The sequence below is a fragment of the Hemitrygon akajei genome, chromosome 6 (assembly GCF_048418815.1).
Source record: "Hemitrygon akajei chromosome 6, sHemAka1.3, whole genome shotgun sequence".
Lineage (NCBI taxonomy): Eukaryota > Metazoa > Chordata > Chondrichthyes > Myliobatiformes > Dasyatidae > Hemitrygon > Hemitrygon akajei.
The window spans coordinates 92,432,057-92,457,788 of record NC_133129.1 but is presented as its reverse complement, the minus strand read 5'-3'; the positions used below and the strand labels follow the sequence as shown (position 1 = coordinate 92,457,788).

Here is a 25,732-nt window from a genome sequence, read left to right as displayed (position 1 = left end):
CTGGGATCAACCATGATGGGTTCCCACTTCAAAAACTTAAGCCCAAAAGATTAGCTGATACTTTTGGGCAGCATTGATCAGATGCTGGCCTGTTGGAGATTATATTGTTTTAGACAAATGTTTAATTAAATATAATGATCCCTCTGCATTATTTCAGAGCAGAGCAGCCACAGCTCACGTTCAGTGTTGACACTTTTCCCTTAGAACCCTGGTGCTTCCTGGATTAGAAGGCATATAATTGGACAAACTTGGGTTGCTTTCTTTGGAGCGGCATAGGCTGACTGGAGGCCTGATAGTAGTTTATAAGATGATGAGAGGCAGAGATAGGGTGGTGTGCTGGTATCTTTTCCCAGGGTCAAAATATTTAATACTAGAGGGCATGCATTTAAGTTAAGAGGGGGGAAAATTCAGAGGAGTTGTGAAGGATAGTTTTTTAAAAACAATATAGAGAGTGGTGGGTGCCTGGAATATGCTGCCCACATGAGATAGTGGAGGTGAATACGAAAGAGGCATTTAAAACATCATAGATAGGCATGTAGCAGCTACATTTCTTTAGGCGTTTGAGGAGATTTGGTATGTCCCCAAAGACACTCACAAATGAGTACAACGTACTGTGGAGAGCATTCTAACTGGCTAGATCACCATACGCGGGGGGTGGGTAACTAACTGCACAGGATCAAAAGAAACTGCAGAAAGTTGAGAAGTTAGTCAGCTCCATCATGGGTACTAGCCTGTATAGTATCCAGGACATATTCAAGGAGCAATGCCTCAAAAAGGTGGCATCCGTCATTAAGGACTACCGTCACCCAGGACATGCCCTCTTCTCATTGCTGCCAACAGGGAGGAGGTACAGGAGCCTGAAGACACACACTCAATGATTCAGGTACAGCTTCTTCCCCTCTGTCATTTGATTTCTGAATGGACATCGAACCCATGAAAATTATCTCACTACTTTTTTATTTTTAATTTTTGCACCGCTTATTTGGTTTAACCATTATATATATATGGAGAGATGTAGGTTTTATGTAGGCAGAAGGGATTAGTTTAATTAGGCATTTAATTACTAGATTAATTAATGCAGCACAACATTGTTCCTGCTCCTGGGCTGTACTGTTCTATGCAATTCCCCCCCCCCCCCACCCCCGAACCAATCATTTGGTGTTTGATCCTTATATCTTATGTGGCTGTCATTACTTTGTTTGAAGGTACATATGTCAAGCCCCTTGAGATGATTTTTCTCAGGTTAAAGTCACCAGATAAATGAAGATTCATTATCAGATCTTGGGGTATTCATAATTTCTGGACTTATTGTCCCTGTGTCTCAGCAATTCCTCAATTAATATCTGAGAAACACAGTAATTAATTACAGTAATTATAACTACACCATTCTGTGGGATCTTGCTGTATGCAACTCAGCTGCCACATTTCCTGTATTACAATATTATAATAGGGATTTTGCTTTTAGCAAACAATCTGCCGGAGGAACTCAGCAGATCAGATAGATAGATAGATAGATACTTTATTCATCCCCATGGGGAAATTCAACATTTTTTCCAATGTCCCATACACTTTTGTAGCAAAACTAATTACAAACAATACTTAACTCAGTATAAATATGATATGCATCTAAAATCACCCTCACAAAAAGCATTAATAAATAGCTTTTAAAAAGTTCTTAAATAGTTTGCTAAAATACATTGAATGGTATTTTGTCCTAACCCCGGCACTTTAACATATCTTACCCCTGGCAGTTGAATTGTAAAGCCGAATGGCATTGGGGAGTAATGATCTCTTCATCCTGTGTGAGGAGCATTGCATCAATAGCAACCTGCCGTTGAAGCTGCTTCTCTGTCTCTGGATGGTGCTATGCAGAGGATGTTCAGGGTTTTCCATGATTGACCGTAGCCTACTCAGCGCCCTTCACTCTGCTACCGATGTCATACTCTCCAGTTTTGTGCCCACGACAGAGCCCGCCTTCCTTACCAGCTTATTAAGACGTGAGGCAGAATCCAAGCAGAATCTGTGGGAGGAAAGCAACTGTCAATGCTTCAGGTCAAAACTCTTCATTAGGACTTTGCTTTAATTTGCTTGTAAAGCACCTTGGGGAAAATGCAAAGTAAATACAATTCTTCTGTTAATCTTTTAGGAAATAAATAGTGCCACCAGATAACAGCTGTCTCAAAGGCAGTACATCCAATGGTACAGACTGTCCACAGTAATGTGCTCATGTCCTATGAAAGGTATTCAAGCCTATAACCTTCTCAATTGACCACTGAGCAAAAATTAACTTCGAGCAAAAGTACAGCAAGTAACAGAAACAAACCAAAACAAAAAAAAAAATTGAATAGTGGTATTCTTTGATTTTTTGTAAATCTTGGGTCTAATTATAATAGTTTGCTTATATGTGAGGAAAATGTAAAAACAAGATTTTTATCTTCAAGTATGCACCATTTGGAAAAAAAATTCAGAATGCCGGCAATCTGTATTTCAATAATGACCAATAATAAATTCCATTGATCCAGTAATATAACAAATAATCCCAAAGCATTCTTCCACATCCAAAACCACATTAGGGCATAATAATAGGTTGCTGGAAATCCAAATTTGGTAAAAGACTATTAGCAAAGAGAGAAAAAAAGAATTATGTTTCAGGTTGATCCTTTACATCAGAACTTAAGCACAGCAAATTCCACAAAATAGAACTGTCGTGTGGAATCTTCCATTGACATGGCTATGTATCAGAATCAGAATCAGATTCAGGGTTAATATCACTGGTGCATGTCATGAAATTTGTTGTCTTTACTGCAGCAAGTACAATGCAATACAGAGAAAAAATACGAATTACAGTAAGCAGTTAAATTAAATAAGTAGTGCAAAAATAGAAATAAATAAGTAGTGAGGTAGTGTTCATGAGTTCAATGTCCATTCAGAAATTGGACAGCAGAGGAAACTGTTCCTGAATCATTGAGTGTGTGCCTTCAGGCTCCTGTACCTCCTCCCTGATGGTAGCAATGAGGACTGCATGACCTAGGTGATTGGGGTCCTCAATGATGGATGAGGTGTAGCTCCTTGAAGATGTTCTGGATACTATGGTGCTATATGATACTATAGTGCTCATGATGGAGCTGACTAAGTTTACAGCTCTCTGCAGCTTACTGCAGAGAGTTCAGAAATCTCAAGACTATGAAGCTGAATGTCAATGTTTTAACATTAACTGTGAACTTCACCTAAATGAACATGAATTTAACACAGGAAGGGTTAAAGTAAAGTATGCTTGGCTGTGTGGTAAATGGTTGCTGCAGTATTCATCGGGTTGACAACAGCTTCCCCTACAGGAGGGAGAATCATGTAAAAACAATTATCTGAAATTTCTGACTTGCTGATGTGTTTGCTCCAGTTCAATTGATCCACGCCAGGTTATCAGTTGGATTTCTGCAATTGTCCTCAAATGCTTGGATAGAATTTTAACAAGAATCCCCACTCTTTTATCTCTATCCTGTGAGTTATTTCTAAAAAAAGAAAGGCACACCATTAATGCGGGTGAAGCCCACATTAAGGCTCACTTACACTGTCTTACTATTTTACTAAAGGGCAGACGTGGCAAAACCTTTGGTCTACTACTGCTTGAATATAACTCTTGCACAGAATGACGAAGCCAACTAGTCAGTCAATGGCAATAACAGGCAAATCACTAAAGACAGAAAGTGGCATAAATGCAATACAAGAAACAAATATGATACAACTATTGTTGGCAGAATTTCAGATTGTGATGAGAGGGCATACAGGAGCGAGATACATCAGCTAGTTGAGTGGTGTCACAGCAACAACCTTGCATTCAGTGTCAGTAAGACCAAAGAACTGATTGTAAACTTCAGAAGAGGTAAGTTGAGGGAACACACAGCAGTCCTCACAGAGGGATCAGAAGTGGAGAGTGTGAGCAATTTCAAGATCCTGGCTGTCAATATCTCTGAGGACCCAACCTAGACCCAACATATCAATACAGCTACAAAGAAGACACAACCGCGACTATATTTGATTCGGTTTGAGGAGATTTGGTATGTCACCTAAGACAACAGCAAATTTCTACAGATGGAGCACATTCTATTTGGCTGTATCACTGTCAGATGGGGGTGGGGGGGGGGAGGTGGCTACTGCACAGGATTGAAATAAGCTGCAGAAAGTTGTAAACTCAGTCAGCTCTATCAGGGGCACTAGTCTCCGTAATGTCCAGAAAATCTTCAAGGAGTGATGCCTCAAAAAAAGTGGCATTCATCATTAAGGACTTCCATCATCTTTGTCCTCATTGCTACCACCAGGAGGGAGGTATATAAGCCCGAAGGCACACACTCAACAATTCAGGAACTGCTTCTTTCCCTTTGCCATCCGATTTCTGAATGGACATTGAACCCATGAACACCACCTCACTATTTTTGCATTACTTACTTAATTTAACTATTTAATATACAATTCATGTTTTGTTTCTATTATTCTGTATTGCATTGTACTGCTGCTGCAAGAGAAGAGATTTTATGGTATATGCTGGTGATATTAAACCTGGTTCTGATTCTGAAATAGCTAGGCCCAGAAAGAAATAAAATACCTCAGAAAATATCGCCACTTTTGATGGAGGACAATTCATGTTATTTGATTACCGGTAAAACAGGATCAAGAGTGTCAAAGAGTATCATAAAATTAACACTCAATAAGACCCTACATAGGAGTTACCCACTGTCGGCTTATACAGAAAGCGTGCTGTTGTGCTCAATTGCATTTAAACAATATATAGCAGGTTTCACAGTATCCACCAAAAATTAAGGAGGCATCTTTCAACAAATGTAGTAAAGTGGAATTTGTTGATTATGTATCACTGTTCTCTATACAATTCCAGAGGAAGTCTTATTGCTAAACATCAAAGCACCTCCTGGACTGGGCGGTAATGTTCTATGTTCTATGAGATGGTGGAGGGTGGTCAGACAGTCAACAAAATAAATAAAGAGCAGGGAAAGGGAATTGGAAATAAATAGTTAGCTACAATGAGAGAGAGGGAGAAAAGGAGAAATACATGCAAGAGACAAACAGAAATAAAGAATCAGAAAGAGATAGAGGCAACAGACTATGAGGTAGCAGATGAAGAGAGTGTCTGAAAGAGAATAATCATCATTATGTGCTGTGTCATTTGAAATGGGTGAATAAGGTCCAATCACCATGATTGTTATTGGCAAATTTTTCTACAGAAGTGGTTCGCCATTGCTTTCTTCTGGGCAGTATCTTTACAAGATGGGTGACCCCAGCCATTATCAACGCTCTTCAGAAATTGTCTGTACGGCAGAGGTCGCACAATTAGGACTTGTGATATGCACCAGTTGCTCATACGCCCGTCAACCACCCATTCCCATGGCTTCACGTGACACTGATTGGGAGGGGGGCTAAGCAGATGCTTCACTTTGCCCAAGAGTGACCTGCAGGCTAGTGGAGGGAAGGAACTCCTTGTACCTCTTTTGGCAGAGGCATATCTCTACCCCACAACCCAAAGAGAATAGGAAGGCTTAACAGAAACTGGAACTAATGTCAGTCATAGAGGAATACGGTATGGAAACAGGTCCTTCAGCCCAACTTCTCCATATTGACCAAGGTGTCCCATTTGTCTATATCCCCCTAACTCTTCCTGTGGATGTGAAAAGGAAACACGGATGGTAGTTTGCTTCCCAGGTGCCAGGGTCCACAATGCTTCTGAACATGTCCACAATATCCTGAAAAGGGAGGGTGAGCAGCCAGAAGTCATGGTATATATTGGTACCAACGACATAGGTTAAAAAAAAAGGAGGAGGTCCTGAAAACAGAATACAGGGAGTTAGGAAGGAAGCAGGACCTCAAGGGTAGTAATCTTGGGATTCCTGTCTGTGCCACATCACAGTGACAATAGGAATAGAATGAGGTTGCAGATAAATGTGTGGCTGAAGAATTGGAGCAGGAGGTAGGGAAACAGATTTCTGGATAATTGTGACCTCTTCTAGGCAGGTGTGACCTGTACAAAAGGGACAGGTTGCACTTGAATCCAAGGGAGACTAATATCCTCGCAGGCAAGTTTGCTAGAGCTGTTGGGAGTAACTTAAACTAATATGGCAGGGGAATGGGAACCAGTATGATAGAGTTGAGGGTGTGCCAGCAGGTTTACAAGTAGATGATGTAATAAGTAATATGAATGGAAGGAAGGAAAACCAATGATTGGGTAGAACTGCAGACAGAGCAAAGAGTTAAGTTGTACCACAGAAGCAAAATTCATAAGGGCAAAGAATGCAGGACTGATGGTGCTGTATTTAAATTCATGTAGCATTTGGAATAAGATTGTTGAGCTCATAGTGCAATTAGAATTTGGTTGATATGATGTTGGGGCATCACTGATTCGTGGCTGAAAGAAGGCCATAGTTGGGAACTTAACGTCAAAGGATATACTTTGTATCAAAAGGACAGGCAGGTAGTCATAGACGGTGGTATGGCTTTATTGGTAAAGATGGAATTACGTTTTTTGAAAGAGGCGATATAGGGTCAGAGTGAGTCAAATCTTTATGGGTGGAGTTAAGAAACTGAAAGGGTGAAAAAAGAACATGATGGGAATCGTATATCGGCCTCCAAATAATAGCCAATGTGGGGTTGAGATTGCAAAGAGAGCTGGAAAGGGCACGTTATAAGGGTAATGTCACAATTGTAATAGGGGACTAAAATCAGGTGGGTGTTGGATCGTAAGAGAGGGAATTTGTTAAATGCCCACAAGATGGCTTTTTAGAGCAGCTTGTGCTTGAGCCTAATGGGGGAAAGGCTATCTAAGATTGGATGTTGTGTAATAACCCAGATCCTATTAGGGAACTTAATGTAAAGGAACCTTTAGGAGGCAGTGATCATAACATGATTGAATTCATACAGCAATTTGAGAGGGAGAAGCATAACTCACGAGTATCAGAATCACAATGAATAATGGGAATTATAGCGGCATGAGAGAGGAGCTTGCCCAGGTGAATTGTAAGGGAGATATTGGTGGGGATGACGGCAGAACAGAGGTATATGAAGTTTCTGGGAATAGTTCACAAGACACAGGATAGCTATGTCCTACAAAAGAAGTTCTCAAATGGCAGGGTTAGGCAACTGTGGCTGACAAGGGAAGTTAAGGACTGCATAAAAGCCAAGGAAAGGGCAAATAAGGTAGCAAAAGTGAAAGGGAAATTGGATGATTAGGAAGTTTTAAAATCCAACAGAAGGTAACTAAAAATGCTATAAGAAGGGAAAAGATGAAATATGAGGGCAAACTAGCTGATAATATAAAGCAGGATACTGAAAGCTTTTTAGTAATATAATGAATAAAAGGGATGTCAGAGTTAATATTGGACCACTGGAAATTGGTGCTGGTGTGGTAGTAAAGGGGGACAAAGAAACAGCAGATGAACTTAATAAAGCTTTTCTGTGGAAGACACAGGTTGTATGCCAGAGATCTGAGAGTGTCAGGGAGCAGGAGTGAGTGCCATTGCTATTACAAAGGGAAAAAAAGTGCTAGGCAAACTAAACTTAAGGTGGATAAGTCATCTGGAAAAGACGGACGACATCCTAGAGTCCTGAAGAGATTGCTGAAGAGATAACAGATGCATTGGTCATGATCGTTCAATAATCACTTGATTCTGACATGGTCCTGGAGGACTGGAAAATTGGAAATATCACTCCACTTTTTGAGAAGGAAGGAAGAATAAAGAGAGGAAACCACAGGCAAGTTAGCCTACTATCAATGGTTGAGGAAGTGTTCTAGTCCATTAAGAACAAGGTTTCAGGGTACATAGAGACTAATGATAAAACAAGTGAAAGTCAGCATAGTTTCTGTAAAGCGAAATCTTGCCTGGCAAATCTATTAAAAATATTCAAGGAAGTAACAAGCAGGGAGAACAAAAGAGAGGCAGTGGATGTCATTTACTTAGATTTTCAGAAGGCATTTGATAAGGTACCTCACATGAGGCTGCTAAACAAGATTAAATCCTACTGTGTTACAGAAAAGATACTGGCATGGAGAGAGGAATGGCTGACAGTCAGGAGGCAGTGAGTGGGAATAAAAGGGGCCTTTTCTGGTTGGCTGCCTGTGACTATTGGTATTACTCTGGGGTCAGTATTGGGACCGGTACTTTTTGCATTGTTTGTCAATGATTTAGATAGTGGAATTGATCACTTTAAAGAAGGCAAATGTATGTTAGTGTTTATTTCAAGGGAAATAGAATATAAAAACAAGGAGATAATGTTGAAGCTTTATAAGGCACCAGTCAGGCTGTAGTGCGGTATTGTCAACAGCTTTGGGCCCTTTATCTTAGAAAGGATGTATTTTCAGAGGAGGTTCACAAGGATGTTTCCGGGAATGAAGGGGTTAACATATGAGGAGCTTTTGGCAGCTTTGGGCCTGTACTCACTAGAATTTAGAAGAATGCTTTGGGATTTAATTGAAACTTACTGCATGTTAGACCATAAGACCATAAGACATAGCAGAATTAGGGCATCTAGCCCATTCAATCATGGCTGGTCCTTTTTTTTGGCCTTCTCCCTGTAACCTTTGATGCCATGTCTAATCAAGAACCTTTCAATCTCTGCCTTAAATACACACAACGACCTAGGCTCCACAGCTGCATGTGGCATCAAGTTCCACAAATTCACCACCCTTTGGCTAAACTAACTTCTCTACATCTGTTTTGAAAGGGAACCCCTCTATTCTGAGGCTGTGCCCTCGTCTTAGACTTTCCCACCATGGGAAACATCCTTTCCACATCTACTCTGTCTAGGCCTTTCAACATTCAAAAGGTTTCGATGAGATCCCCCCTTTATCCTTCTGAATTCCAGTGAGTACAGACCCAGAACCATCAAATGTTCCTCTTGTGATAACCCTTTCATTCCTGGAATTATCCTTGTGAACTTTCTCTGGACCCTCTCCAATACCAGCATATTTTTCTCAGATGAGGAGCCCAAAACTGTTCACAATACTCAAGGTAAGGCCTCACCAGTGCCTTAGCCTCAGCATCACATCCTTGCTCTTGTATTCTAGACCTCTTGAAAAGAGTGCTAACATGGCATTTGCCTTCCTCACCACCGACTCAACCTGCAAGTTAACCTTCAGGGTGCTCTGCACAAGGACTCCCAAGTTCTTCTGCATCTCAGATTTTTGAATTTTCTCCCCATTTAGACAATACTCCGCACATTTATTTCTACTACCAAAGGTGTTGACAATCATCTTGAATATTACAATGAAAGTTAAGATTTTGGAGACGTAATTGTCTAAAGCATTGTATGAAGGCAATGTATTATCTGTACTAGGTGTCTGTGCTGATTTTGTTATTAACAATCTATCAAAAGAACATGGCAGATGAATTCTTGTGTCGATAAATATTAGGAACTAATACAGTTTTATAGTACTGTACGGGTATTGCAGTGCTCTAATTTGATCTGTATTTCATTTAAATACATACATTATTACTCAGTTAAATGGTAGTTTGTCTTTAGTTACATCTTTTAATTATTTCCTTGAAAATTTAGCTAATTGGTGCAGCTGCTTGATTGGGCCAAAATGTACCCATCCTGATGTGTCCCAATTAACTCAGTATAAATCACAACAAAACTATGAAAATCTTTTGAATGAAAATCTAAACAAAGATTTTGTTTTTAAACAATAAAAGGTAAAGAAAAGAGTGGGAGAGAAAATTCCTGTAGTTACTGTTTAGACAGCTATCAGCTTTAGGAATGGTTATGAGACCAAAATTGAAGAAGATAGTAGAGCCACAAAAGATTCAGAAGTAGGAAGCAGTTGGACTTACAAAATGCCTTTCAGTAACTTGTCAACTCTTCTTCTTTCTAAGCCATACCTCTGTCACCTAAGGATGAAATGTCATACATTAGAAATATATCATTCTTTCATCAGAATCAGAATTATTATCACTGGCATATGACATGAAATTTGTAAACTTAGCAGCAGCAGTTCAATACAATACATAATCGGGGGGGGGGGAAGAAAGTAAGAGAGCGAGAGAGAAAATAATAATAAATAAATAAAATAAAACATAATAAATAAATAAACAAGTAAATCAATTATGTGTATTGAATAGATTTTTTAAAATGTGCAAAAACAGAAATACTGTATATTTAAAAAAAAGTGAGGTAGTGTCCAAAGCTTCAATGTCCATTTAGGAATCAGATGGCAGAGGGGAAGAAGCTGTTCCTGAATCACTGAGTGTGTGCCTTCAGGCTTCTGTATCTCCTACCTGATGGTAACAGTGAGAAAAGGGCATGCCCTGGGTGCTGGAGGTCCTTAATAATGGACGCTACCTTTCAGCTCCTTGAAGCTGTAATGGGTACTTTGTAGGCTAGTATCTAAGATGGAGCTGACTAGATTTACAACTTCAGCAGCTTCTTTTGGTCCTGTGCAATAGCCCCTCCATACCAGACAGTGATGCAGTCTGTCAGAATGCTCTCCACGGTACAACTAACATGCCTACCCAACAGCATGATTTAAAATCAGCCATGATTTTATTAAATGGTAGAGTAGGCTTGAGGAGCCAAATGGCTTACTTGTATTTCTAATTCTTATCTTTATACACTAGTGGACATTTTATCAGGTACAGAAGATATCTAATAAAGTGGCTGCTGAGTGTACTTCTGTATGCCTGTGGTCTGCTGCTGTTTGCCATCGATTTCTTGTTGTGCATTTAGAAATGCTCTCCTACGCACAACTGCTGCAACACATGATTATTTGGGTTACTGCCTGGTATGGGGTTACTGCACAGGATTGGAATAAACTGCAGAGAACTTAATCAGCTTCATCATGGGCACCAGCTTCCATAGTATCTAGGACATCTTCAAGGAGCGATGCCTTGATAGGGTAGCATCCACTATCAAGGACCCCATCACCCAGATCATGCCCTGTTCTACCATCAGGAAGGAGGTTCAGAAACCTGAAGATACACTCTCAACAATTCAGGAACAGCTGCTTCCCCTTGCCATCAGATTTCTGAATGGACATTGAACCCATGAACACTACCTCACTACATTTTTTGCACTACTTATTTATATTGTTTAATTTTTATTATGTATTGCAATGCACTGCTGCTGCATAACAACAATTTCATGACATATGCCAGTGATATTAAACCTGATTCTGATTCTGTCGCCTTCCTGTCAGCTTGAACCACCCTGGCCATTCTCATCTGACCTCTCTCATTAACGCCCACAGAACTGCCACCGACTGGATTTTTTTTTTGTTTGTTGCTCATTCTCTGTAAACTCTAGAGACTGTTGTGCATGAAAATCTCAAGGGATTACCAGTTTCTTAGATACTCAAACTACCCCTTCTGGCATCAACAATCATTCCATTTCTTCTCCATTCTGATGTTTGGTCTGAGCAACAACTGAACCTCTTGACTATCTCTTCATGCGTTTATGTATTGAGTTGCTGTCACATGATTGGTTGTATTAACCAGCTGACGCAAAACAACTAATTTCAGTGAATTAAACCTGATTCTGATTCTGAGGTGTACAGGTGTATCTAAAAAAGTGGTTAGTGAGTGTATATGTCGCTATACAGACACCAGACATTAAGAAGTGTCGGGTTAATGAGAGAGGTCAGATGAGAAAAGCCAGAGTGGTTCAAGCTGTCAGGAAGGTGCAGAATCAGCTCACCACCAACTTTATGAGGACAATTAACTTGCATATTGCTTTAGGGATTACAAAATGTTTGTGCAAAGCGATAAAAGGGCCGATAAAGAGGCTTGAAACAAAGTACATTTAGTATCAAAATATATATACTATATATAATCTTGAGATCCATCTCCTTACAGGCAGTCCACAAAACAAAGAAACCCAATAGAACCCATTAAAAAAAAGACCGTCAAACGCCTATTGGACAGAAAAAAAACAAATGGTGTAAGCAATAAAAGTCAGCAATTAACATTCAGAATTCAAGTTCACGAAAGTGAGTCCACAGCCACAAAGCCAGTCATCACTGCAGCCGATTCAAGAGCCCATTAGCTGCATGGGCCACAGCTGCAGCTCAGCGCAGAGACGAGTAAACCTCATGGAGCAGTGAGCAGTGGGTCCCTTGCCATATGCCCTGACACCCTGACTTTTTCCAATTGGGCCCGGCGCTAAAATGCCCAAACCTCGGGTCGTTCCTTGCTCTTGGCCCTGGATCCTGCTGCTTCAATATGCACTTGGGCCCAGGCCCCACTGTTCCGATTCGGCTTAGTTCAAGATCAAGCCTATCTTAAAGGAAGAGGGCCAGAGTAGATTAGAAAATGAATTCCTTAGCATAAGGGCCAAGGAAGTAGAAAGCAAAGACATCAATGGTGGAGCATCTGAAGTAGGAATTGTTTTTTTTTTCCCAGTTTGCAGAATATATAGGGTAAGGGTTCCTCCAAAACTTTGTCATTGGGTTTGGAGGCTGGCGTGTCTCAAGGACCCAGAGCACTGTCTGGAGTCAGGGCTTTATGCTTTGGCTCTTGGTAGGGTCACCTGGGCCAACAGGCCAAAAGGTAGAGATCAGACTAAGAGTGGTCCACTGGTCGTCCAGGTTTGGGGGTTCAACTCAGGGCTAACAACCATGACTGGTAAAACAATATTGTTATGGACACAGCAATGAAGATTCCATCTACATCTGCGTGAGACAATATTCCTAAGTCTCCAACCATGACTTGCATGACTGACAGTAGCGAAAACTGAGAGGAGGCTACTGACATGATGAAGGAAGTCCTGAACATCGCTAGAGTTGGAGGGTGTTCATTGATCCCCTAAACGCCACTGGCAGAATGGGCAGTAACTAAAATCATTATGGGGTAAGGGCTATAGCCTAAAAACGAGGTTGAAGTATAGCCAGGAATGAGAGGATGGGTGACAAGTCAGGGCACAAACAACAGAATTCTGAATAACTTCAACAGCAGGGAAGGTAGAAGTAGGACATTGGGATGGCCATGTCTCGGTGCCAAGCTTTCAGCACCTGGCGAAATAAAACAAAAACAAATTGCTGGACATGCTGGACATTAATGTTGCAGCTATATAGGACCCTGGTCAGACACCACTTGGAGAACTGTGCTCATTTCTGGTCACCTCACTACAGGAAGGATGTGGAAGCCATAGAAAGGGTGCAGAGAAGATTTACATGGATGTTGGTCAAGATCTAAGGCAAGTATGGTGCATCTGCTTCTCTGATGCAATCTTGCTATCACTGTCAGCTATCATTATGGCATTCACTGGCACTGTGATCAATGTCATCATGATGTCAAAGCCAAATTTATTGTCGTATGCACAAGTACAGGTACACAGAGATTAAATTATATACTTGCTTGCAGCACACCATCATAGGCACGTAACAACAAATAAGCATGATCACAAGAAATAAACCATAGATTAAACTGAAGTATACAATTAGATCAAGAAAATGTTTTAAAAAATTCTTGACAGAATGGATATGGAGAGGATGGTTCCGTTAACGGAAGAATCTAGGATACGAAGAGCACAGCCTCAGAATAAAGGAAACTTTTATTTAGAAAGTCCTTTTAGAATAATTCCATTACTTTGGGAGGACAATAACATCTGATGGCAGGGCTGATTAGAGGGAAGATTGGGATTGCTAAATGCACATTCGAGTGTTCGAGCAAAATACTAAAGAATAACATAATTTCGATGGGTATGAAATTCATAATTTTGGGGGGCTGCATTTATCCACACTAACACATGGAAGCAAATGTTGGACAATATCAAAACAAAATGAGGGGAAAAACTCAAAGTGGAGAAATGTGGTTTCTGAGAATATTGAGGAAAATATTGTGGAAGGACAGAGTAACATGTGAGGAAATGTTGTGAAAAGCCGGAATAAGAAGAGAACTGATATCAATCAGGAAATGGCAGCTGGAATTTCTGGGACATGTACTGAGGAAAGAAAAGCTCGAACATCTTGCAGTGACAGGAAAAAGTGATGAAAGGAAAAAGTCGCACTCAAAAGTGCATGGCATTTATGAGTTACATCGAGGGATGGATAGGCAAAAGTTTTGAAGAGTTTATTATAAGTTCTCAGATTGAAGACAGATGGCAAAGCAGGGCACACCTTGCCCTACTGTCCTGTTTATTATTTATTGTAATGCCTGCACTCATTTTTGTGCACTTTATGCAGTTCAGTGTAGGTCTGTAGTCTAGTGTAGCTTTCTCTTTTTTTTTATTACGTAGTTCAGTCTAGTTTTTTGTACTGTATTATGTAACACCATGGTCCTGAAAAACGTTGTCTCATTTTTACTATGCACTGTACCAGCAGTTATGGTTGAAATGACAATAAAAGTTGATTTGACTTGACTTGATCGCCCAGATCATACAACATGGCACATAACAATGATGATGACGATGATTTTAGAACCGAGTTTAGGAGAAATTTCTTCAGTCAGAAGCTGGTGAATCTATGGAAATCATTGCTGGGGGTGGGGAGGGGGCTGTCAAGGCCAAGTCATTTAGAGTATTTAAGGGAGAGATTAAGAGGTTCTTGGTTCATAAGAGGTTAAATGTTACTGGGATAACAGGATTGAGAAAGCAAACAACCACAATTAAATAGTGGAGCAGATTGGATGGACTGATTGGCTATTCCTACTGCTACATCTTACGGGTTTTATGATAAAAGGAAATAATATCAATGCCGTTATTATTTATGCAACACACTAAAATGCTGGAGGAACTCAGCAGGCCAGGCATCATCTATGAAAAAAGTACAGTCCACGGTTCGGACCCTTTTAATATATGTCTTATAATGCTTTGGTGATTAATTAGCTGAGTCAATTTACTTTGAACAAATGCCAGAAGTGACTTTAGAGAGAATTTCGGAGTAACACACACAAAATGATAGGAAACTCGGGCGGAAACTTTGTAGGTTTATTCCCCTCCATAGATGCTGCTTAACCTGTTGAGTTACCTCAACATTTTGTGTTTGTTGCTCCGAAATTCTCTTAAGTTATTTCTCATATTTAATTTGCTCCGGATTTCCCGCATCTGCGGAATCTAACGTTTAGAGATAATTTCGGCCTCCCACCACTGAGAGCGCCACATGACAGTCAGCCGTCCAGAAAGGATAATTCTTCATGCATAGTACGAGAATACATCAAAAAACATCATAAATCCCCAGCTAGTCCCGTCCCGAGTTAAAAATAAACCAAACCTGACTGCAGATATTTGAGATAAACCACAAGTGCCAGCCAGTGCCGATCATTTGCCCCCAACAAAGATGGCAACGCCCCGCAGCGGGCCGGGAGAGGGTGTTTGAGCCTAACGGCCGGAAGTCGATTTGAAAAAAAGGGCGGGGATTGAGGACCTTTCACCTTTGAGTCGAGGGCCCTCGTAGTCAGCGCGTGGCGCGGAAGATGGTATGTACTTTGACAGACGGTAGTTCTTACTACAAGTTTCTTTTGGCTCACTTTAAAAACCTTTTTCCGAAAAGAAAAAGATAATTAATGCTGCATTGCTATTAAGGATGCGTAATTTGGTCGAGCTGCACGTGCACGGCTTGTAAATAGCATCGATGTCCCATTGCGGTAGCAAAATATCCTGTTGCATTAGAAAGTTGTGTTGACGTACAAATGAACAAAGTATAATTGCTGTGGTTTTGTGAGCAGCATGCTGGGGTGTGAGCATAAGATCTAGATTTTGCATATGGTGCACATCTTGAGCCACAGGCACGCACACAAACTGCAGGAGGAACTCAGTAGGTCAGGCAGCATCTGTGGGGAGGTACAACTGAGGTATCGGGCCAAGATTCTTCATCAGGGCTGGAAAGCCAGAATAAGAAGATGGGAGGAGGGGGAGGAATCAAGGTAATAGGTGAGAACAGATAGTGGGGAGGAGGGAAGGTGTGGCGGGGATGAAGAAAGAAGCAGAGGGGTGATATAGATGGGGGTGATTTCACCTATCACTTCTCAGCTTCCTACTTCAAACCATCTCCCCTTCACCTGCCAGCTGGTACTCCTCCACCTCTGCCTACTTTATCATTTTGGCTTCTGCAACCTCCCCCCCCCCCCCTTCCAGTCTTGAAGGTTATCGACCCAAAGCATCAACTGTTTACATTCTTCATAGCTGCTGCCTTTGACTTGCTGAGTTCCTCTAGTGTTTTGTGCACATTACCTCTACATCGAGGTGAGAGCGGAGTGCTGAGGGGAGCCTTGTATTGTCAAAGCCGCTGTTCAGAACCAGGTTTAATATCACCAGCATATGTTGTGAAACTTGTTGTTTTGTGGTGGCAGTACAATGCAATAGTAGGGGAATTGAGGGTTATGGGGAAAAGCCAGGTAGATGGAGCTGAGTTTATGGACAGATCAGCCATGACCTTCTTGAACGGCGGGGCAGGTTCGATGGGTCGGATGGGCTACTCCTGCTCCTATTTCTTATGTTTTTATGTTCAATACATACTACTAGAGGCAAAAAAAACGTGATTTACAGTTAAGTTAAATAAGCAGTGCAAAAATAGAAATAAAAAGTGAGGTGGTGTTCAATGTCCATTCAGAAGTTGATGGCAGCAGGGCGGGAGCTTTATTTACCTATTTATTGAGGTCAGCATAGAGTAGGCCCTGCGAGCCTAGTCTAGTCACAGGACGTGACGATGACCAATTAACTTATCAACTGGTACGCCTGGACGGTGGGAGGAAACTGGAGCACCCAGAGGAAACTGAAGTGCTCACAGGAGAACGTACAAGCTCATTACAAGAATCGTTGTGTGTGTGTCTTCAAGCTCCTGTACCTCCTTCCTGATGGTAGCAATGCGAAGAGGGCATGACCTGGGTGAAGGGGATCGTTATTGATGGATGCCACCTTTTTGAGGCATTGCTCCTTGAAGTTGTCCTGGATACTATGGCGGGTAGTGCCCATGTTGGAACTGACTAAGTAAAGGCTCATTTTTCAGACGAGACCCTTTGAAATTTGGTAGGTACCTAGAACCAGTGGGAAACCTTTGTTTGCAAGTCATGCAGGCAGATCATTCCATAGATAAGTGTGACTGTGCGACTAGGTACAGCTCAAATGCCATCTATAAATTTGCAGAATCTGAGACAGTGACGAGAGGGCATACAGGAATGAGATATATCAGCTAGTTGAGTGGTGTTGCAGCAACAGCTTTGCACCCAGAGTCAGTAAGACCAAAGAACTGATTGTGGACTTCAGAAATGGTAAGATGAGGGAACACACACCAGTCCTCATAGAGGCGTCAGAGGTGGAAAGAGTGAACAAACCCAAGTTCCTGGGTGTCAATATCTCTGCAAATGCACCCTGGGCCCAACATATTGATGCGGCTACAATATTTCATTTGGAGTTTGAAGAGATTTGGCATGTAACCAAAGGTTACAAGCTTTGCAAGCTTCTAAGATGTACCATGGAGCGTATTCTAACTGGCTGCGTCACCGTCTGGTATGGGGGGGGGGGGGGCGCGGTGCTACTGCACAGGATCGAAGTAAGCTGCAGAGAGTTGTGAACCTCCATAGGTTCCGGACATTTTCAAGGAGCGATGTCTCAGAAAGGCTTTGTCTACCATCAGGAAGGAGGTACAGGCGCCAGAATGCACATGCTCAACGATTCAGGAATTTTTTTTACTGTATTTCTCAGTTTTTTTCCCCTTTCTTGCTATATATTGCTTTGTACTGCTGCCTCAAAGTTAAGAATTTCATGATTTATGCCGGTGATAACAAACCTGCTCCTGAGCTGATGAGTATATCAAGGTAGGACAGGAGGAAAACAGAATGGAGAACTTAGTGTTGTAGTTACAGAGAGACTGCGGCGCAGGTACGTCCAAAGGCTGTGATAAAGGAGATTGAGCGATCAAGAGTACAGATGTGGTGTTCTCGAATGTCTTATAACAATGGTAGCAGCTGATCATAAATATCAGAAAGTCTGCAGAAGCTGGAAGTCCAAACCTGCGCACACAAAATGCTGGAGGAACCTGGCTGGTCAGGCAGCATCTGTGGCGAGGAATAAACAGTCGATGTTTCAGGCTGAGCTCCTTCTGCAGGACTGAGAAGGAAAGGGGGGAAGACATCAGCATAAAAATGCAGGGGGAGGGAAGGAGGATAGCTGGAAGGTGATGGGTGAAGTCAGGTGGGCTGGGGAAGAAGGAATCTGAGAGGAGAGTGGACCATAGGAGGAGGGGACCCAGGGGAGGTGAGAAGAGGTAAAAGGTCTAAGTGGGGAATAGAGGGAGGGGAAGTGGGGGGTGTAGATTCCCTCCATCCCTGTCCTTGTTGATGATGGCACATGTTCTCAAACTTTGCATTTCCTACCCAATTGGTTTTTGGGGGGGGTGGGAGGTGTTTTCGTTTTCATGAGGCACTGAAAAGTGTACACGCGGTCACTGGAAGTGCGGTAGCATAGTGGTTAGTGCAATTGCTTTACAGCACCAGCGATCACCGATTGGGGTTCGATTCCTGTGGCTGTCTGTAAGGAGTTTGCATGCTATCTCATTGGGTGCTCTGGTTTCCTCCCACGTTCCAGGTTGGACATACAGTTCGGGTTAGTGTGTTGTGGGCATGCTATGTTGGCACGGATGCATGATAACACTTGTAGGCTGCCCCTGGACAATCCCAGTACTATATTTGTCGTTGAAGTAAAACGACGCATTTCACTGTACGCTTTGATGTTGCCATGTGCTAAACCTCTTTTTGTGATAGACTGGGTTACATTCACTACTCTGCAGTTTCTTGCGATCTTGGGCAGAGCGCTTTGTGAGATTTACAGAAATGAAGGGATAATCTTATTGAATCATGTGGGATCCTGAGGAGGCCGGATGGAGTAGATGTTGAGATGTTTCCACTAGTAGAAGAATTTAGGACTAGCAGATGTTGTTACAAGATAAAGGACAGTCATTTAAAACTAAGGTTCTGACCAAATTAATGAATCTCCTAGATTCTCTGCCCCAGTGGTTTGTGGAGATATCTTTGTAAGTATAGATTGTCCTTGGGTTATAAATGCCTGACTTATGGACACCCCTTACATTCAAAATTAGTTTATCAAGCGTTCAGTATGTAGTTACTGTATACTACTTTTAGATAAATAATTAGTGCGAGAAGAGAGCAAAAAAATTAAGGTTCATGGCCTATTCAGAAATCTGATGGTAAAGCTGTTTCTACAATGTCTGTCTTCAGACTCCTCTACCCCCTCTCTGATGGTAGCAATGAGAAGAGGGCATGTCCTAGATTAGTGGTTGCCAACCTGTCGATCGCGATCGACTGGTCGATCTTTGAGACTTTCCCAGTAGATCACGAAAAAAAAAGAAGAAAAATAAAGTACACATATACTGTTGAGAGATTGCTCAACAGTTGAGGGGTTTTAGTTCCATTCTTTCTGCCCAGTGCACATGCGTGTAGCTCCACCGCCACGCACTGGTCCCCAACCACCGGGCCGCGAGGAAACGAGGTGAGTCAGCTGCACCTTTCCTCATTCCCTGTCACGCCTGCTGTTAAACTTGAACGCACGCGAGGTCATCAGCCGCCTAAACGCAGTGACGTTCTCGCGCCAGGGGTCACTGGTTGGCCTCGGGCGGCCGGTGTGAAGTGCCGTGGCTACTGGCCTGGAGCATGGACAGATGGGCGCCGCCTCTAAACCTGTTTAGCACACCAAATGTTCATGGGGAACCTGGTGCTAAAATATTCGCAGACGACCTAATTCGGGCTCAGGGTTTCATAAGTTGCAGAGCCACTACCGCGCTGCGATCTACTGAAACAAACTTCTGTCGGCTGATGGATCCTACAAGGGGGCGCGGGCGCTCTGTCGCACTCCTCGCTTGGACAGTCACTCTCTCCGGACTGCGACCGCCGCGGCCCAGGTACGGGAACAGACGCACCTGGGCAAGGCAGCAGGCGGGTGGGAGGCTGGAGTTCGGGCCCGGAGGCTATGTAATGAGGCAGTGAAGCACTCAAAACTGCTTCGGTACTCTGAGTCCAAGCACCCTGCACTTAAGTACAAACCCGCTGAGTTTTTTTTCCAGTGTTAAAAACGTGAGCAAGTGGGACAGCAGCTGAGAGCCACGTAAACTAAATTGCGGAATAGACTGGACATAAGGAACCTGCTTCGAGTATCGCTGTATTCCGGTCATGTTTAACCCCCCCCCCCATCGGCCGGTCCACGAGAATATTGTCAATATTAAACCGGTCCGCGCTGCAAAAAAAAGGATGGTGACCCCTGGTGTTCATACATTATTTCTGCTTCCGGGTTGTGGGGTTTTACTTCCGGTCTTTTCTGCCCCAGTGTGCATGCGTGTAACTAATAGCTTTGGAGTTGACCTTGCCTTTCACTAAGGCTGAGGTAGGGGATCGTGGGCTTCAAAAGGTTGGTGACCACTATCCTAGATGGTACTTACTTAAGCCCATCAGTCCTACTGGGTGGGGGTTCAAATGCACAGGATCAGAAGGATAAACAGGATTCTTAAATATCTGATAGGGCTTAAGTCACGGATTCCTTAGGATAGCCAGATTTTAAAAAGTTAAAAAGTAGGGCAGCACGGTAATGTGTTGGTCAGTGTAGCACTCTTTACAGCACCAGTGATAAGGGTTTGATTCCGTCGCTGTCTGTAAGGAGTTATTATGTTCTCCCTGTGACCATGTAGCTTTCCACTGTGTGCTCCAGTCTCCTCCCACATCAGAATCAGGTTTAGTATTTGAGTAGTGAGGTAATGTTCATGGGTTCAATGTCCATTCAGAAATCTTATGGTAGAGAGGAAGAATCTGTTCCTGAATCGCTGAGTGTGTGTTATCTGCTCCTTTAACTCCTCCCTGATGGTAGCAATGAGAAGCACGTCCTGGGTGATGGAATTCCAGGTTAGATCCTCAGAGATATTGACACCCGGAAACTTGAAATTGCTCAATCTCTCCACTTCTGATCCCTCTATGATGATGATTGGTGTGTGTTCCCTTGTCATGTCCTTTCTGAAGTCCACAATCAGTTCTTTGGACACTTGAGTGCAAGGCTGTTGCTGCAACACCACTCAGCCAGCTGATATATCTCCTTCTTGTATGCCCTCTCCTCACCATCTAAAATTCTTGCAACAGTAGGTATGTCAGCAAATTTATAGATGTCATTTGAGCTGTGCCTAGCCATACAAGCATGGGTGTAGAGAGTAGAGTAGTGGGCGAAGCACACGTCCCTGAGGTGTGTCAGTATTGTGGTGAGGTGGAGATGTTATTTCCAGACCACACAGAAGTCGAGGATCTAGTTGCAGAGGCCCAGGTTTTGGAGCTTTTCAATAAGAACTGTAGGAATGATGGGTGTTAAACGCTGAGCTGTAGTCAATAAACAGCATCCAGACATGGGTATTAGTATTGTCCAGGTGATTCAAAGCTACGTGAAGAGCCAATGAGATGGCATCTGCCATTGGCAAATTGTAGTGGGTCCATGTCCTTGCTGAGGCTGGAGTTGATTCTAGCCATAGCCAGCCTCCCCAGGCACTTCATCGCCGTAGATGTGAGTGCGACTGGACAATAGTCATTAAGGCAGCTCACAATGCTCTTCTTAGGCACTGGTATACTTGTTGCCCTTTTGAAGCAAGTGGGAACATCTGCTTTTGCCAATGAGAGACTGAAAATGTCTGTGAACACACCCACCAGTTGGTTGGCACAGGTTTTCAGAGCCATACCGGGTATTCCGTCAGGGCCCGTCATCTTGCAAGAGTTCACCCTCTTCAAAGACAGTCTGATGTCAGCCTACAAGACAGAGATCACAGGGGCACCAGGTGCTGCAGGGATCCTCATAGCTGCAGTTTTATTCTCCCTTTCAAAGTGTGCATAAAAGGCATTGAGCTCATCTGGGAGTGAAACATCACTGCCACTCATGATGTTAGGTTTCACTTAGTAGGAAGTAATGGCCTGCAAACCCTGCCAGAGTTGACATGCATCTGGTTCTGCCTCCAACCTCGTTCGGGGTTGTTACTTTGCTTGAGTTAGTCCCCTGTAAGTAGTACCTGGTTTTCTTGCACAGTCCTGGGTCGCCAGACTTGAATGCCACAGATCTAGCCCTCAGCAGATGACGAACCTTCCAGTTCATCCACGGTTTTTGATTTGGGTATGTACATGTTCTTGTAGGCCCACACTCGTCCACACAGGTTTTAATGAAGTCAGTGACAGCTGTGGCTTAGTCATTCAGACTCAAAGGTGAATCCCTGAATACAGTCCAGTCCACCAATTCAAAACAGTCCTCTAAACGCTCCTGCGCCTCACTTGTCCATACCTTCTTGGTCCTCGCTACTGGTGCTAGCCAAGTCTTTTTTTTTCTTCCAGAATTTCATTCAGCCTGTCATTCATCATTCAGAATCAGGTTTATTATTATTATTGGCTGATTATTCATTTCCTTAAATGCTGCCTGACCTGCTGATTTCCTCCAGCATTTTGTGTGTGTTGTGAAGTTCCCTGCAAGCAGCCTAAGTGCTACATTTGCCCATACACCTCTTCCCTCACCTCCATTCAGGGCCCCGAACAGTCCTTACAGGTTTGGCAACTCTCCGCCTGCAAATCTGCTGGTGTGGTCTGTTGTGTCCAGCACTCCCGACACGACCTCCTGTACTTTGGTGACAACCGTCATAAATTGGGGGAACCATTTCATCAGGCACCTCTGCACCATCTGCCACAAGTGGCCAAACATTTTAACTCCGATTCCCAATCCTGTTTCACTGGGTCAATACACGGCCTCCTCTTGTGCTGAGAAGAAATGACCCTTCTATTTTGTCTGGGTAGCCTCCAATGTGATGGCATTGATTGCTGCTTCTGGTGAACAAATTCCTCCCCCCACCATTCCCCACTCTGACTTTACTTCTCACCTGCCTGTTACTTCCTCCTGGGTCCTCTCCTCCTTCCCTTTTCTCCTATTGTCCACTGTCCTCTCCTATAAGATTCTTTCTTCCCCAGCCTTCCCCATCCACCTGGTCTCACCTATCACCCTCCAGCTTGCCCTCTCCCCTCCCCCACCATTTTATTCTGGCATCTTCCTCCTTCCTTTCCAGTCCTGAAGATGTGTCTTGGCCCGAACGTCTACTGTATACTCCTTTCCATAGATGCTGCCTGACCTGCTGCGTTCCTCCAGTGTTTTATGGGTTTTGTGAAGTTTGTTGTTTTCTCTTATGGCAGCAGGACAGTGTAAAGACATAGAAATTACTGTAAGTTACAAAAATAAATAAATTGTGCAAAAAATATCCAAGTAGCGTTCATGAACTATTCAGAAATCTGATGGCAGAGGGGAAGAAGCTATTCCTAAATTGTTGAGTGGGGGTCTTCAAGCGCTTGTACAGGTAGTCCCTGAGTTACGAACGTCTGACCTACGGACAACTCGTACTTACGAACCGAGGAAGGAGAACGCCATCCACCATTTTAAGTCAAATCGCGACGCCGTCTGCCATTTTAAGTTGTTGCCGTTGCCACTGTGTTGAGGGTTTAACTTTGTATTTGGCTTAAATTTTTCTTAGTAAGATTCACCCTGACCCCCCCCCCTCCCCCCCCCCGTTCTGGTCGGCTGGTGGCACAGTCAGATCAGCACTGGGCTAGAGAACGGAGGTTCCCGAGTTCGATTTGGTGACAGACCGCTCCCGTGCCGGGTTGATGTCGATCCAGTGACTGCCATACCATCCGTGCCGGGTTCATGTCGAGCTCACAACTCGACCTCATAAAAAAAAACCACTGCCACCTCCAGTTTAAATTCCCACATGGAATATTGTGGAGGATCAAATTTCCAAACCCAGCACAGCCTCCACTTGTCCCATTTAACCTGTCTCAGTGAGGTGCAGTTTAGGACCCGGGGAATTCAATACAGTGGTCCTTAGGACCCAGTGTACCTTGGAAGCCGGCGCAGGTCGGGACCCGCCGCCCACAGTGTTTCTGTTCCATTGATGGGAAGCGATCGTGATTGAAAATAAAGTGGAAATAATAAAGCGTTTGGAAAGAGGTGAAACACCATCGGTCATTGGAAAAGCGTTAGGCTACAGTCAGTCAATGATCAGAACAATTTTAAAGGATAACGGATAAAGTGAGAATAATGGAACATGTGAAAGGCCCTGCCCCGATGAAAGCTACAATTATTACTAAGCAACGCAGTGGTTTAATTATTGGAATACATTTGTTTCTTAAGTGTTTTATATGCATAGAAAGGTAAATAAGACAAACGGTTGACTAACTGACGCTAAATAATACCGGATGTACTTGTTCCGACTTACATACAAATCCGACTTAAAGATGGACTCAGGAACAGAACTCGTACGTAACCTGGAGACTGCCTGCATCTCCTTCCTAATGGTAGTAAAAAGAAGAGGGCATGTTCTGGGTGGTGAGGGTCCTTGGTGATGGATGTCATTTTCTTGAATACTGTCATAGGCCCAACATATTGATGCAGCTAGAGAGAAGGTACATTTGCTATATTTCATTAGGGGGTTGGAGGAAATCTGGTATGTCACCAAAGGCGCTCTCAAATTTCTACAGTGTACCATGGAGAGTTTTCTAACTGGCTGAATCACCATCTGGTATGGCGGTGGGAGGGGAGTGGGTGCGGTGCTACTGCACAGGATCAAAGTAAGCTGCGGAAAAGTGGTAAAAGCTCCATCATGGACACCAGCCTCCGTAGCATCCAGGACAGCTTCAAACAGTCCTGCTGCAAGCAGGCCATCCAATTTCTGAAAGGACACTACCTCACTACTCTTTTGTTTTATTTTTGCAATACTTCTTTAATTTAACTGTTTTATAACATATGCCAGTGATATTAAATCTGATTGTGATTTGTACAAGGGAACTGATACAGTGACTTTGTCAGTCATGGAAGGGATAAAAAAAAAATTAAGGAGAATGGGAGATGATAATGAAAAATTCGCTAAACCAAATTTTTTTTTTACCAGATCCTTAAACTTTGCTTAACAATTATGTTATCTGTTGTTTTATTTGCTGAAAAAGAAGAGAGACTTTTGGGGTCTTTGATTATGCTCGCTGCTTTACTGAGGCAGCGAGAAGTGTAGACAGAGTCAATAGAGGGGTTTTCTTGATGTTTCCACAACTCTGCTGTTTTTTGTGACCATGGACAGAGCAATTGCCATGCCAGTTTGTGATGCATCCTTTTAGGACACTTTCTATGCTGTATTGAGGGGATTCAAAGGGGGCATGCTATATTTCTTTAGCCATCTGAGGAAGTCAGGGCATCATTGAGCTTTCCAGGCCATGATGTCTGTGTGGTTCAACCCGGACAGACTACTGGTGATTTCGCTCCTCGCAGTTTGAAGCTCTTGATGTCCAGCACTGTTGACGTAAACAGGAACATCTGCACCATCTTCCATCCCGAGTTCATTGGCCAGCTTCTTTGTTTTGCTGACATTGAGGGAAAAGTTAGTGTCATTGCCTCACTCACTCAGGCTACATCCACACTAGACCGGATAATTTTGAAAATGCCAGTTTTGCATAAAAACAATAGGCGTCCACGCTAGGCGTTTTAAAAGATATCTCTGTCCACATTGAAATGGATATTTTGGAGAATCTCCTACTGCGCATGCGCAGGACACGTCTACTGAAAGCAAGCAACATGTTTGGTGTCAAACCTCGCCGTGAAAGACTTGGTGCGCGTTTGTTTAGTTACAGACTAGAAACACTTAAATGACGGACAGCTGGTGGCTCTCACGCAGGAGGACTTAAAACTAAACAAAAACAAATACTGGAGCGTATGGAGGCAACTGACAGTGAGTTCATGGACAGTATGACCC

General features: G+C 43.0%; 1 protein-coding gene and 1 long non-coding RNA gene across 7 annotated transcripts in view; one reads left to right on the top strand and one right to left on the bottom strand.

Moving 5' to 3' along the window:
• Window positions 1-1,540: 1,540 nt before the first annotated feature.
• On the bottom strand, window positions 1,541-15,295 carry LOC140728739 (uncharacterized). The gene is made up of 3 exons (XR_012099175.1): window positions 15,200-15,295; window positions 9,831-9,887; window positions 1,541-2,020 (listed from the first exon to the last, which is right to left on the bottom strand). It is a non-coding gene; the product is annotated as an uncharacterized lncRNA (long non-coding RNA).
• Window positions 15,296-15,352: 57 nt separating this feature from the next.
• The window catches only part of LOC140729273 (uncharacterized), a 137,610-nt gene continuing 127,230 nt past the window's right edge, over window positions 15,353-25,732 (top strand). For all 6 annotated transcript variants that reach the window (XM_073048859.1, XM_073048862.1, XM_073048861.1 and 3 more), the window contains exon 1: window positions 15,353-15,404. In XM_073048859.1, coding sequence (XP_072904960.1) covers window positions 15,402-15,404 — 3 coding nt within the window. In that variant the 5' untranslated portion in view covers window positions 15,353-15,401. The remainder of the gene's footprint in view (window positions 15,405-25,732) is intronic.